The 16,289-nt window shown below is 42.5% G+C and overlaps 1 protein-coding gene across 3 annotated transcripts in view; it reads left to right on the top strand.

The window, feature by feature from the left end:
* Window positions 1-16,289, top strand: part of LOC139454213 (puratrophin-1-like) — a 255,215-nt gene that overhangs the window by 234,931 nt on the left and 3,995 nt on the right. For 2 of the 3 annotated variants that reach the window (XM_071235787.1, XM_071235789.1), the window contains exons 17-23: window positions 1,065-1,208; window positions 9,590-9,667; window positions 10,151-10,324; window positions 11,373-11,550; window positions 13,615-13,734; window positions 14,827-15,033; window positions 15,842-16,017. In XM_071235787.1, coding sequence (XP_071091888.1) covers window positions 1,065-1,208; window positions 9,590-9,667; window positions 10,151-10,324; window positions 11,373-11,550; window positions 13,615-13,734; window positions 14,827-15,033; window positions 15,842-16,017 — 1,077 coding nt within the window. The remainder of the gene's footprint in view (window positions 1-1,064; window positions 1,209-9,589; window positions 9,668-10,150; window positions 10,325-11,372; window positions 11,551-13,614; window positions 13,735-14,826; window positions 15,034-15,841; window positions 16,018-16,289) is intronic. The other variant, XM_071235788.1, reaches the window with a different exon arrangement.

The raw sequence follows: 16,289 nt of genomic DNA, 5'->3' as shown, positions 1-16,289 counted from the left end.
ATTATCAAGCGAATTTTAAAACCCAACAAGACAGTAAACGATGTTACCTGCCTGCATTTAGACATTATAAATATTTAAAAGTCATGAAAAATAAGAGACAAATCACGTCTTGATTCAGTAGAAACAATGCAAACAATTACTTGAGAATCTACAAGGTGTTATAATAAAACTGAATTCGTAAGTAGTCTTAAATTTATCTGCCACACAGTCGAGCAGGTTGAGGAAAATTTCATGCAGCCTGACAGAAAGGTTACCAGCCACGGGCTGAAGGGCAGGGAGTTATTTTGGAGACTGAGCCTTACAGCTGGTTTACTACTATCACAATACTATTGCAATAATTAGGGCTACTACATGTAGTGCAGGGGCGGTCGGGTAGCCAAGTGGTTAAAGCATTTGCTCATCACACTGAAGACCCGGGTTGGATTCCCAAAATGGGTACAATGTGTGAAGCCCATTTCTGCCATGATATTGCTGGAATATTGCTGAAAGTGGCATAAAATAATACTCACTCACTCACATGTATTGCGCTCGCTGACTTGGTTGATGCATGTCATTGAATCCCAATTGCATGGATCGATGCTCATGATGTCAATCACTGGATTGTCTGGTCCAGACTCGATTATTTACAGACCGCCATCATATAGCTGCAATATTGCTGAGTGCGGCGTAAAACAACAAACAAACAAACATGTATTGCAATAAAATCACAATAGCTAGAAGAACCCATAATCACTCTTAATAACGACACATACCTTTCCCTTCAATAATTTCTTTTTTCAAACTCCTAGCTTATTCAACATTTCAGTGCATGACATGTCCAGTAACTGCTAGATTCAGTAGAGTGTGAAAGATGAGTGAATTGATTATTTGCATCTTTCAAAACTTGATGTGTATTTTCTAGTGTGGAGTCCATTTGAATTATTGATGTTGCAACTTGTCACTAATGTCTTTCCATTAGGCCATGGCCAAATACTATGTATCCATAGTAGATTGTTACACCGTAATGGTGGTAGGTATGTTTCAAGACCATGGTCTGTAGCTGGTCACTGTGTTTCTATCTACAGCAGAAGCAGATGCATCTGGGAGACAAGATGGACTTGGCTAGCTACCTGCTGAAGCCGGTACAGAGGATGGGCAAATATGCTCTGTTACTCAAGCAGATCCTCAAAGTCTGCCCTGAGACGGAACTGGAATACCCAGACCTGAAGGTAACAGTGGGACAAGCAAAGACATGTGTGAAACATGACCCCCAACTTCCATCCTCCTCTCTCATGCCTTCTCTCACACCTTCTCAAACACCTCTCACACCCTTACCTCACCTCACACCGTTCTTTCACCTTCTCTCACACCCTCACCTCACACCGTTCTTTCACCTTCTCTCACACCCTCACCTCACTGTTCTTTCACCTTCTCTCACACCCTCACATCACACCCTCACCTCACACCGTTCTTTCACCTTCTCTCACACCCTCACCTCACACCGTTCTTTCACCTTCTCTCACACCCTCACCTCACACCGTTCTTTCACCTTCTCTCACACCCTCACCTCACACCCTTCTTTCACCTTCTCTCACACCCTCACATCACACCCTCACCTCACACCATTCTTTCACCTTCTCTCACACCCTCACATCACACCCTCACATCACACCGTTCTTTCACCTTCTCAAACACCCTCACCTCACACCGCTCTTTCACCTTCTCTCACACCCTCACCTCACACCCTTCTTTCACCTTCTCTCACACCCTCACATCACACCGTTCTTTCACCTTCTCTCACACCCTCACCTCACACCCTTCTTTCACCTTCTCTCACACCCTCACCTCACACCGTTCTTTCACCTTCTCTCACACCCTCACCTCACACCCTTCTTTCACCTTCTCTCACACCCTCACCTCACACTCTTCTTTCACCTTCTCTCACACCCTCACCTCACACCGTTCTTTCACCTTCTCTCACACCCTCACATCACACCGTTCTTTCACCTTCTCTCACACCCTCACATCACACCATTCTTTCACCTTCTCTCACACCCTCACCTCACACCCTTCTTTCACCTTCTCTCACACCCTCACCTCACACCCTTCTTTCACCTTCTCTCACACCCTCACATCACACCCTCACCTCACACCGTTCTTTCACCTTCTCTCACACCCTCACCTCACACCGTTCTTTCACCTTCTCTCACACCCTCACCTCACACCGTTCTTTCACCTTCTCTCACACCCTCACATCACACCGTTCTTTCACCTTCTCTCACACCCTCACCTCACACCATTCTTTCACCTTCTCTCACACCCTCACCTCACACCGTTCTTTCACCTTCTCTCACACCCTCACATCACACCGTTCTTTCACCTTCTCTCACACCCTCACCTCACACCGTTCTTTCACCTTCTCTCACACCCTCACATCACACCCTTCTTTCACCTTCTCTCACACCCTCACGTCACACCCTTCTTTCACCTTCTCTCACACCCTCACCTCACACCCTTCTTTCACCTTCTCTCACACCCTCACCTCACACCGTTCTATCACCTTCTCTCACACCCTCACCTCACACCCTTCTTTCACCTTCTCTCACACCCTCACCTCACACCCTTCTTTCACCTTCTCTCACACCCTCACATCACACCCTCACCTCACACCGTTCTTTCACCTTCTCTCACACCCTCACCTCACACCGTTCTTTCACCTTCTCTCACACCCTCACCTCACACCCTTCTTTCACCTTCTCTCACACCCTCACATCACACCGTTCTTTCACCTTCTCTCACACCCTCACCTCACACCATTCTTTCACCTTCTCTCACACCCTCACCTCACACCGTTCTTTCACCTTCTCTCACACCCTCACCTCACACCGTTCTTTCACCTTCTCTCACACCCTCACCTCACACCCTTCTTTCACCTTCTCTCACACCCTCACATCACACCCTCACCTCACACCGTTCTTTCACCTTCTCTCACACCCTCACCTCACACCGTTCTTTCACCTTCTCTCACACCCTCACCTCACACCGTTCTTTCACCTTCTCTCACACCCTCACATCACACCGTTCTTTCACCTTCTCTCACACCCTCACCTCACACCATTCTTTCACCATCTCTCACACCCTCACCTCACACCGTTCTTTCACCTTCTCTCACACCCTCACATCACACCGTTCTTTCACCTTCTCTCACACCCTCACATCACACCGTTCTTTCACCTTCTCTCACACCCTCACATCACACCATTCTTTCACCTTCTCTCACACCCTCACATCACACCGTTCTTTCACCTTCTCTCACACCCTCACATCACACCATTCTTTCACCTTCTCTCACACCCTCACATCACACCGTTCTTTCACCTTCTCTCACACCCTCACATCACACCGTTCTTTCACCTTCTCTCACACCCTCACCTCACACCCTTCTTTCACCTTCTCTCACACCCTCACCTCACACCCTTCTTTCACCTTCTCTCACACCCTCACATCACACCCTCACCTCACACCGTTCTTTCACCTTCTCTCACACCCTCACCTCACACCGTTCTTTCACCTTCTCTCACACCCTCACCTCACACCGTTCTTTCACCTTCTCTCACACCCTCACATCACACCGTTCTTTCACCTTCTCTCACACCCTCACCTCACACCATTCTTTCACCTTCTCTCACACCCTCACCTCACACCGTTCTTTCACCTTCTCTCACACCCTCACATCACACCGTTCTTTCACCTTCTCTCACACCCTCACCTCACACCGTTCTTTCACCTTCTCTCACACCCTCACATCACACCCTTCTTTCACCTTCTCTCACACCCTCACGTCACACCCTTCTTTCACCTTCTCTCACACCCTCACCTCACACCCTTCTTTCACCTTCTCTCACACCCTCACCTCACACCGTTCTATCACCTTCTCTCACACCCTCACCTCACACCCTTCTTTCACCTTCTCTCACACCCTCACCTCACACCCTTCTTTCACCTTCTCTCACACCCTCACATCACACCCTCACCTCACACCGTTCTTTCACCTTCTCTCACACCCTCACCTCACACCGTTCTTTCACCTTCTCTCACACCCTCACCTCACACCGTTCTTTCACCTTCTCTCACACCCTCACCTCACACCCTTCTTTCACCTTCTCTCACACCCTCACATCACACCCTCACCTCACACCGTTCTTTCACCTTCTCTCACACCCTCACCTCACACCGTTCTTTCACCTTCTCTCACACCCTCACCTCACACCGTTCTTTCACCTTCTCTCACACCCTCACATCACACCGTTCTTTCACCTTCTCTCACACCCTCACCTCACACCATTCTTTCACCATCTCTCACACCCTCACCTCACACCGTTCTTTCACCTTCTCTCACACCCTCACATCACACCGTTCTTTCACCTTCTCTCACACCCTCACATCACACCGTTCTTTCACCTTCTCTCACACCCTCACATCACACCATTCTTTCACCTTCTCTCACACCCTCACATCACACCGTTCTTTCACCTTCTCTCACACCCTCACATCACACCATTCTTTCACCTTCTCTCACACCCTCACATCACACCGTTCTTTCACCTTCTCTCACACCCTCACATCACACCGTTCTTTCACCTTCTCTCACACCCTCACCTCACACCGTTCTTTCACCTTCTCTCACACCCTCACCTCACCGTTCTTTCACCTTCTCTCACACCCTCACCTTCTCTCACACCCCCACCTCACACCGTTCTTTCACCTTCTTTCACACCCTCACCTCACACCGTTCTTTCACCTTCTCTCACACCCTTCTTTCACCTTCTCTCACACCCTCACATCACACCCTTCTTTCACCTTCTCTCACACCCTCACATCACACCGTTCTTTCACCTTCTCTCACACCCTCACCTCACACTCTTCTTTCACCTTCTCTCACACCCTCACCTCACACCCTTCTTTCACCTTCTCTCACACCCTCACATCACACCCTCACCTCACACCGTTCTTTCACCTTCTCTCACACCCTCACCTCACACCGTTCTTTCACCTTCTCTCACACCCTCACCTCACACCATTCTTTCACCATCTCTCACACCCTCACCTCACACCGTTCTTTCACCTTCTCTCACACCCTCACATCACACCGTTCTTTCACCTTCTCTCACACCCTCACATCACACCGTTCTTTCACCTTCTCTCACACCCTCACATCACACCATTCTTTCACCTTCTCTCACACCCTCACATCACACCGTTCTTTCACCTTCTCTCACACCCTCACATCACACCGTTCTTTCACCTTCTATCACACCCTCACCTCACACCGTTCTTTCACCTTCTCTCACACCCTCACCTCACACCGTTCTTTCACCTTCTCTCACACCCTCACCTCACACCGTTCTTTCACCTTCTCTCACACCCTCACCTCACACCGTTCTTTCACCTTCTCTCACACCCTCACATCACACCGTTCTTTCACCTTCTCTCACACCCTCACCTCACACCATTCTTTCACCATCTCTCACACCCTCACCTCACACCGTTCTTTCACCTTCTCTCACACCCTCACATCACACCGTTCTTTCACCTTCTCTCACACCCTCACATCACACCGTTCTTTCACCTTCTCTCACACCCTCACATCACACCATTCTTTCACCTTCTCTCACACCCTCACATCACACCGTTCTTTCACCTTCTCTCACACCCTCACATCACACCCTCACCTCACACCGTTCTTTCACCTTCTCTCACACCCTCACATCACACCATTCTTTCACCTTCTCTCACACCCTCACCTCACACCGTTCTTTCACCTCACAACTCACACCCTTCTTTCACCTCTCAACTCACACCATTCTTTCACCTTCTCTCTCACCCTCACATCACACCGTTCTTTCACCTTCTCTCACATCCAGTTTTTTACATCCTCTCACATAACCTTTATCACAACTGTTTTTAATCAGTTTAGTTTCAGTGTCGATACCATTAAGTCTTGGCATGTCAGTGAAGGAACTAGTACCTGCAATGTCTTCTTATGTGTGCAGAGTGTTGTCCATAACATGTCCACAATGGTAGATTATGTTATGACATGTCCACAATGGTAGATATGTTATAACATGTCCACAATGGTAGATTATGTTATATCATGTCCACAATGGTAGATTATGTTATGACATGTCCACTATTGTAGATTATGTTATGACATGTCCACAATGGTAGATTATGTTATGGCATGTCCAGAATGGTAGATTATGTTATAACATGTCCACAATGGTAGATTATGTTATGGCATGTCCACAATGGTAGATTATGTTATGACATGTCCACAATGGTAGATTATGTTATGGCATGTCCACAATGGTAGGTTATGTTATAACATGTCCACAATGGTAGGTTATGTTATGGCATGTCCACAATGGTAGATTATGTTATGGCATGTTCACAATGGTAGATTATGTTATAACATGTCCACATTGTAGATTGTGTTATAACATGTCCACATGGTAGATTATGTTATGGCATGTCCACAATGGTAGATTATGTTATGACATGTCCACAATGGTAGATTATGTTATAACATGTCCACTATTGTAGATTATGTTATGACATGTCCACAATGGTAGATTATGTTATGGCATGTCCACAATGGTAGATTATGTTATAACATGTCCACAATGGTAGATTATGTTATGGCATGTCCACAATGGTAGATTATGTTATATCATGTCCACAATGGTAGATTATGTTATGACATGTCCACTATTGTAGATTATGTTATGACATGTCCACAATGGTAGATTATGTTATGGCATGTCCACAATGGTAGATTATGTTATAACATGTCCACAATGGTAGATTATGTTATGGCATGTCCACAATGGTTGATTATGTTATGGCATGTCCACAATGGTAGATTATGTTATGACATGTCCACAGTGGTAGATTATGTTATGGCATGTCCACAATGGTAGGTTATGTTATAACATGTCCACAATGGTAGGTTATGTTATGGCATGTCCACAATGGTAGATTATGTTATGGCATGTTCACAATGGTAGATTATGTTATAACATGTCCACATTGTAGATTGTGTTATAACATGTCCACATGGTAGATTATGTTATGGCATGTCCACAATGGTAGATTATGTTATGACATGTCCACAATGGTAGATTATGTTATGGCATGCCCACAATGGTAGATTATGTTATGGCATGTCCACAATGGTAGATTATGTTATAACATGTCCACAATGGTAGATTATGTTATAACATGTCCACTATTGTAGATTATGTTATGACATGTCCACAATGGTAGATTATGTTATGGCATGTCCACAATGGTAGATTATGTTATAACATGTCCACAATGGTAGATTATGTTATGGCATGTCCACAATGGTAGATTATGTTATATCATGTCCACAATGGTAGATTATGTTATGACATGTCCACTATTGTAGATTATGTTATGACATGTCCACAATGGTAGATGATGTTATGGCATGTCCACAATGGTAGATTATGTTATAACATGTCCACAATGGTAGATTATGTTATGGCATGTCCACAATGGTAGATTATGTTATGACATGTCCACAATGGTAGATTATGTTATGGCATGTCCACAATGGTAGGTTATGTTATAACATGTCCACAATGGTAGGTTATGTTATGGCATGTCCACAATGGTAGATTATGTTATGACATGTCCACAATGGTAGATTATGTTATGGCATGTCCACAATGGTAGGTTATGTTATAACATGTCCACAATGGTAGATTATGTTATGGCATGTCCACAATGGTAGATTATGTTATGGCATGTCCACAATGGTAGATTATGTTATAACATGTCCACATGGTAGATTATGTTATAACATGTCCACATGGTAGATTATGTTGTGGCATGTCCACAATGGTAGATTATGTTATGGCATGTCCACAATGGTAGATTATGTTATGGCATGTCCACAATGGTAGATTATGTTATAACATGTCCACAATGGTAGATTATGTTATAACATGTCCACGATGGTAGATTATGTAATGACATGTCCACAGTGGTAGATTATGTTATGGCATGTCCACAATGGTAGATTATGTTATGACATGTCCACAATGGTAGATTATGTAATGACATGTCCACAGTGGTAGATTATGTTATGGCATGTCCACAATGGTAGATTATGTTATAACATGTCCACAATGGTAGATTATGTTATGGCATGTCCACAATGGTAGATTATGTTATGGCATGTCCACAATGGTAGATTATGTAATGACATGTCCACAATGGTAGATTATGTTATGACATGTCCATAGTGGTAGATTATGTAATGACATGTCCACAAGTCATTATATGTATATCTGCTATTCTCCTTAAGCTGCTTGTTCCATCACACATTGGCAGGAATCCTGTTCCACACTTGGCATCCTTCATCACCCCTAATAACCTTTTCAGATTCCCCAGTACTTTTATTATGATATCTTATTTCCAATATATATGAATTGTAATGAAAGTTTTATTTTCAGCTTTAACATAAAAATGTATGTTTTCAAAATGTCCCATTAAGCTGGGGCATTTAGTCCTTCATTTTCTGCCCTCAATACCTTCCTGTTGACCCTGACTTTGTAGGGTGTCAGGAGATCTCTTGACCCCTGACAAGAAGGTAGAGTGACCCTCTCTTGTCTTCCGCTTATGTCATCTTTGCCTGGTCCGCTTGTTGCACCACAGCTATCAGACATGTGATATTTCTGTCAAAAGAAGGAATTTTTTCCCCAACTCAATATAATAATTTCTGGTGAAAAGAATCAGAGGTTTCAGAGCTTTAGAAGTTTCAGTCTTTTTAGTCATGTTTCAGTCACAAGCCTGATCTGTATGCTTAGCTTCTTTATGCACCAAGAAGTAGCAGTCTATGTAGGACAGCCAGTAGATTCCTATGCATGATTATTCTCTGTTATTGATGAGTTATGTAATATAAATGCAACTTCTATTTCAATTGATAAGATGTTTAATTACATGGTAAGGATTACTATTATTAGTTCAACATGGAGTAAAGCTCCAAGTTGGCTCAGTCATGAAGTATTCTTCCATCCATCAGTTCATGATTATTTATGTCAATTAAATATTTTAAAAAGATATCGTTTGTCTGGTCCAGGCCTGTGTTATAAACATGATAAAGCTGTAATATTGTTGATGTGTGTATGGTAGAGAAAAACTTTCATTCACTCAATCAAAAATGATGAAGTCCATCTGTAAATGATTTAGTTTGGGGATTAAGTTTTGAGAAATGTTGTGTATCAACACTGTGTGGTTGATTATTTCCTGTCTTGAACTGTGTAGGAAGGTGAGCAACAGAGTCTGATGTTCCTGGGTGTACCTTACATTTTTACCTGCATAGGACTGTGTGGCAATAAACAAAGCTTGCTTTTTGTGTAAACAAAAACTATTATTTTGGCACTGCCTGCCCATCTGCACTGAGGTAATTCTTACTTCATTACAACAATATCGGTGATGAGAGAGGTAAGAGACATTTTATGAAGTGGATATGTATGGTCACTGAGGTTTTCATCCATTTTTCTTCATCACCATTTCACAGGCTGCTGAGGAAATGGTGAAGTTCCAGCTTCGCCATGGCAACGACCTACTTGCTATGGATTCACTACGAGAATGTGATGTAAGTACTACCACTACCACTACCAAGCCTTACAGATTACTTGTGGGATAACAAGCTTTGTCTTCCAGTCATAGAAATCTGAATTGTATTGTGATCTGGGACTGTGTTCAAACATATTCAAGCATATGGTAGTGGCTAGTATTGTCACAAAGAAAACAAGACTCACCATATAGACTGTTTGTCCTTAGAAAGGATTCAAGTTTTGATAGAAGAGACGTAACTGCTGTTGTAAAGTGGGGATGAGGTAAAATGGCTGCTGAGCATGTGTAGCACTTGGATGGATGACCTGTTTGGAAGAGTCACTGACAGCTGCAAGCTGGCTGTGTCAGGGCAGTTGTTCAGTCCACCACAACATCAGGAGGCTTCTCTGTCCGTATAAGCAATGTATCTTTTTCTTCAGATATGTAACAGGTCATTCAATACTGATGTGTGAAAAAGATGATACAAGTTTAGTTTTGTCTATAAGTTGTGTATTTCATGCAGGTGAATCTCCAGGAGCAAGGGAGGCTACTCCGTCAGGATGAGTTCCTGGTGTGGCAGGGTAGGAAGAAGTCACTGCGTCGTGTGTTTCTGTTCGAGGACCTCATTCTGTTCAGCAAGACAAAGCGGGGTCGACAGGGCCACCATGACATCTATGTCTACAAATACAGCTTTAAGGTAGGCTGAGGAAGACTCACTGAGCTTACCCTGAAATATCTGGTGGGAATTTACACTGAATATCATTATCTAGCCCTTGAAATGTCTTTGTGTGTTGAAATAGTGCATTCAGTTACTGCATGTGTCGGTAGTCCTTATAATTCTCCATGCCTTTATTCACAAGATAGTGCGGGCAGTCGGGTAGCCTTGTGGTTAAAGCGTTCACTCATCAGGTACTAATTAAATTTTCGTTATGTTCAGCATGTTCAGTATAATTCCTGTCTTCTGAATTGGTCACATATGTTATTGCATTTATTTCCCAGTGTAGGTGATACACTTTGGCCATTTACACACAATTCTGTACACTGTCTTGAATGGTTTATTTTAAACTTCAGCATAGATTGATTCATACATTCCTGATTCAGTCTTGAAACATTGTGACCAATATTTCGAATTATTTATTTCCTTCAAATTCTTTTGCTGGCCCTTTAATTGTAAGGCCTATTGTTGACAGGTACAAGCTATAATAAAAATAAATGTGAAATATTACAACTTGTAACTAAGGTAGTAAGTACATATTATTACAACATTATTTTCCGGATTTTAAAAGAAACATCTGTGATACACACTTCAACCTCTTCAACATGCAATTTACCCTTTTACACCATTTACATTTGTTATAGCATTGCTAGTTATGATTTACATGTTGTTACTTATATATTTTGTTAATACTTACAAATTTTATGGGCCCTTTACACCCTACACAATTTCATTTCATATCTGTTTACGTCCAGTGCTTGTCCATGAGTTGACTAAAACCCGGATGCTTAACCAGGACAAACCAAAGAAAGTAGAGAACTTAAATGAAGCTCTCATAAAAGAACTAAAGTGACTTATCCTCACAAGTGGAAGCCTACACCCAGTGAATGTAAAACATTAAGCCACGCCCACCGTAGCTAGTCAGATTCATAGTTTTCACATCAGTTTTTTTGTTTCAATGAACTGAAAAATATACACAGTCAATCCTTAAATAAAGAAAAATAATGAGAATATGTTCTCCATCTTGCAGACCTCAGACCTTGGTTTGACAGAGAACTATGGAGACAGTGGGTACAAATTTGAAATCTGGTTCCGGCGGCGGTCTCTGGGAGAGAACTACATCCTGCAGGCCCAGAGCTCCGATGTGAAGCGGGCGTGGGTCCGTGACATATCGAAGATGCTGTGGAAACAGGCCATCAAGAACAGAGGTAAGGAGGGGAGATAACTCCTGCTAAGTGGGGCTCTCCACCACCATTATTAAGAGGAGATTACATATATCACACAACTGAGTTGCCCACCCGGTTTATTGGATATATTTGTTGCTGACTGAGATACCTTCAGTTTCCTTTGAGTTGAAGAGAAGTTTGTGATAATTGAAACAATCTGATATAAGGTTTTTTTTGTCTCACTGCAGAATGTCAGCTAAAATTCAATGTTTGTAGTGCATGTCAAGATATACTTGAGCAGTTATTTTGAGTTGTCTTTTTAAGTAATTGAGAATTATGAATAGACATATTTCGAGAAATGTTAAAAAACAATTAAAAGGATGCTTTCATTCTACATCTTTCATATGTTCTCCACATCATCACTGGAGGCTACATATTCTTTGTTTGCCTGTGATATAGAACATCAAGTTGTGTATTGATAACTTAAAGAAGTTATACATGTATGCACTCTCCAGCATAAACCAGATGTCAAAGCTGTGGCACACTGCACTCGAAAACTGGTCAAGATGAAGAATCTTGATGGAGTTCCAACCTGATGGAAGTTATAGATTGAAATTCATCTTGTGGTATTAATAATTTAATCTCCTGTCAAAATTTTGATATACATGGGCTTATCCTGGAGAGAGTAAAATCAACATTGTAGACATTGATGGAAAATATTTTAGGCTACACTTAAACCATGGCCCCTTTGTTTTTGACCGTGGTCTAACTAACTGAATAGGTAGTTAAACACCACTTGGTAATGACGGAACTTCTTTTTCCCCCCTATCATTTATCTTGATGATAGCACAATTTCATGAAAAACATTTGTCGCCAGCAGGATTCAAACCCGCGAAGTCCGCACTGAAGGATAACAAATGTAGTCTTCTGCCATGGCGACATAAGAAAAAGTTTGTAAAAATTAACAACTTAATACTTACATCAGAACACTAATTGCTTATCCATTTATGAACTGCGAAATATTTTCGACACTGGGTCCTCATGGTCTAACCTATACATAGACATGCTGCTGATTAATAAATGTTGACTGAACTTTTAGTGATCAGTAAAAAGTGTGTCACTTGATGAAAGAAATCGAGTTTAGTGATAGTATCTAATATGTTCACTGCATCAGTAATCAGTAACATTTCCTCCATACCAACGTTTGTTGCACATTATGACATGTTCTTCCACTCGTAGGTATTTCCTTACTTCCTTCCATCAGTGTGTATATTGTATGTGTGTGTAGTGTAGTATTACATCTTTGTACTAACTCTAACATATTGTACTACATCCATATGTCTTTCCCTTCTCTTATACTAATTATAATCCTTGGTGTCATCTGATTGGTTAGTCATGTTGCCACAGTTCTAGATTAACCAATCAGATGGCACCATACTACTTGGCTCATTGGATGTTATGAGGTTAAATTGGTCATTTTAAGAACTTCAAGAAATATACAGATATGTCAAAATATTGAAGGAAATCTACTATGTTATGAATTTTGAGTAATGTGATCTTCATTTGAGACCTGTTAAGATGAATTATTTAGAGGGTTGAAGATCAACTTCGTATTGATAATTATGAAGAAGATAGAATCATCTCTCAATTAATGTCAGTGAATGACAATCACCTTTTAATTAACCTATTTTGTGAGTGAGTGAGTATGGCTTTACACAGCTTTTAGCAATATTCCAGAAATATCACGGCGGGGAGAACCAGAAATGGGCTTCACATATTCTACCTATGTTGGGAGTCGAACCCGGGTCTTCGGCGTGACGAGTGAACGCTTTCACCACTTGGCAACCCGACCGCCCCACGTATTTTGTGAACGGACAATATTGTTTTGCTAATTTAAGACCAGTCAGGGTAGATAAGACATTTTCAAAATTTGTAAGGGTACTAGATCAATATCTCATTGCAATGCCACTGCATAGAATGTGCTATTGCTACATACTTGCTGACTGGCTGAATTTACCTCACACCTCCATCACCCGAGCTGGCATGTGCATAGTGAAGTCTGTAGCGCTTTCCTCTCACTGTCCCCCGTAATTTCTGTCCTAACAGAGGTGCGTCTTACAGAAATGGCCACAATGGGGGTTGGCAGTAAGCCGTGCCTTGATCTCAAACCCAGCGCTGACAACATACAGGATCGCTTCATCAATGTGGCTCTCGGCTCCAGGGGATGTAAGTGATGGCAGCTGTTCAAATTGTTTTTTAATGTTGATTGATACACTGAAGTGTTATAAGTTCTAAAATATATGTGTGAATATTGTGTTATGTTGCAGTCAGCAATACATTGCAGCTATATACATGGCAGCCTGTAAATAACTGCGTTTGGGCAAGGCAATGATGTGAATGATCATATGAGCAACTGCCACATGTCAGGGCATTTTTGAAATTCAATTGCCTTAGTCAGTCTGTACAACAAGCATTGGAACTTGGGACCTACTCTGCCCTGGATCCCCATGGGAACAGAGGACCTACTCTGCCCTGGATCACCATAGGAACTGGGGACCTACTCTGCCCTGGATCCCCATGGGAACAGAGGACCTACTCTGCCCTGGATCACCATAGGAACTTGGGCCTATTCTGCCCTGGATCCCCATGATAACTGGGGCCCTATTCTGCCCTAGATCCCCATGGAAACTGGGGTTCTACTCTGCCCTGGATCACCATGGGAACAGGGACCTACTCTGCCCTGGATCACCATAGGAACTAGGGACCTATTCTGCCCTGGATCCCCATGGTAACTGGGGCCCTATTCTGCCTCAGATCCCCATGGGAACTGGGGTTCTACTCTGCCCTGGATCACCATGGGAACAGGGGACCTATTCTGCCCTAGATCCCCAAGGGAACTGGGGATCTACTCTGCCCTGGATCACCATAGGAACTGGGGATCTACTCTGCCCTGGATCACCATAGGAACTGGGGATCTACTCTGCCCTGGATCACCAAAGGAACTGGGGATCTACTCTGCCCTGGATCACCATGGGTACTGGGGACCTATTCTACCCTAGATCCCCCATTTGGTGCATCCGCTTATTTGAATAATTCTAGATGGTGGTCTTCCAACACACCTACTGAAAGGCGATGAGTGTGCATCAAGTACCAACAGATTTATCTGGCTGCCATGGTATGTCATGCAGCCCTAGTAATGTGAATCAACTCCATTTCCATCAGCCACAGGGTGTTTCAGGGTGCAACTATGTTCATTTGTTTAGAACTCAGTCCAAATTTCTATTTAAACAACAGCCTTACATGCTTGTAATATTTCAGCTCGAACACGGAACTCGATAGCTGTATCATCATTCGAGCACCTGCGTAACGGCAACAAGCGCCCCCACTCCATCATCTCTGTCAGCAGCACCTCCTCCTCCAACTCCAGCCACTCCAGTTTCGGTCTGTTCGGGTCACTCAACCTTGCCTTCGACCCTCTCGACAGTCCTCGCTATCAGAGGAGATCTGTCACCTTCCTGTCAAATGGTGAGATATCAAATATATCAACTCAAGTCAAAGTAGAAATTGTTATTCATTAACCAATAGCATTTTCAATCATGAAGCACAGATCAATGTATTAGTCACATGGCCATGTTGATGTTTGAGATCATCTTGAAGTAACTGTGCCGCACCCTACAACCCATGCCTGGCAGTGGAACTTCACACCCTAGATATTATATGTAAATATACAATATTGATGAGAAATGTCTCCATAAATATGTGTTCATTAATTCAAAACTCAAAGTTGAGCAAGATGTGTTTCATTTGATTCAATGGTAATGATCACAAATTTATCTATTATTGCCAGTATGTAGATATGGTGATGCTCCCCTATGATGTCACTTTGTGAGTTACATCCTCACAAGCCAAAGAGTATTTTGAGCTGTCACCTGCCATTTTTAGTAAATGATGTTCTAAAATGAAAGAAACTTAGACTTGAACATTCCAACCTTAAGGCAACTGACCATTGGGTGATCAGGAAGCAGCATCTCCTGGGGGAGCCAGTATTGGATATCAATGATAATAGATCAGACATGTGATATAGACTTGGACATGTGATGAGTTGTATCATAACATGACAAAATAAACAATCAAACATGACTCAAATCCTGACACGATAAATAGTTCAGCATGACGAGATGAATTGCAATATAAGACATCAACCAGGGCGACACAAGGTCTATATAAGTCTATATAAATGGCAAGATCTTTTTTCTTCCAGTAGCCGTGTTGAGTGTATTGATTGGTGTGTTTGTGCAGACCCTGTATGTATATATTTTTTTCTGTGATCCAGAGAGCGGTATCGGTACAGACATTTCTAGTGGAGAGGCAGACCCTGGGGGAGGAGGGGGTACTGAGGGGGGAAAGCCAGGTCCAGAGGATCTCACTCCAGTGTCCTCAGCAAGGTCCTATATTGACTACATGAAATCCAGGGTGTTCAAGCAGAATTATGAAACTGTCGTTACAGATGTGAGTATTTTCTCAGTAAAATCTAATTATTTCATATGAAAAAAGTACAAATGCATAAATTAAATAACTGTTTTGACCCTGTCTGAAGATTTATTTTGATTAAATGAATTGTTAGACAAACATTATCTACTAATTGTAATCAGAATACACATTTGAGGAATGAAAAATTGTCAAAGCCTAAAAAGGGTTCTTACCATTAACACACAGGACAAACTGTCTCAGTTTATCAGCTCATGCTAACCACTGCCATCATTTAATGTCTGTTTTTGCCC

Source organism: Haliotis cracherodii, unplaced genomic scaffold (assembly GCF_022045235.1).
Source record: "Haliotis cracherodii isolate W230 unplaced genomic scaffold, xgHalCrac1.p SCAF_10, whole genome shotgun sequence".
Taxonomy (NCBI): domain Eukaryota; kingdom Metazoa; phylum Mollusca; class Gastropoda; order Lepetellida; family Haliotidae; genus Haliotis; species Haliotis cracherodii.
This window is presented reverse-complemented; position numbering and strand designations above follow the sequence as displayed.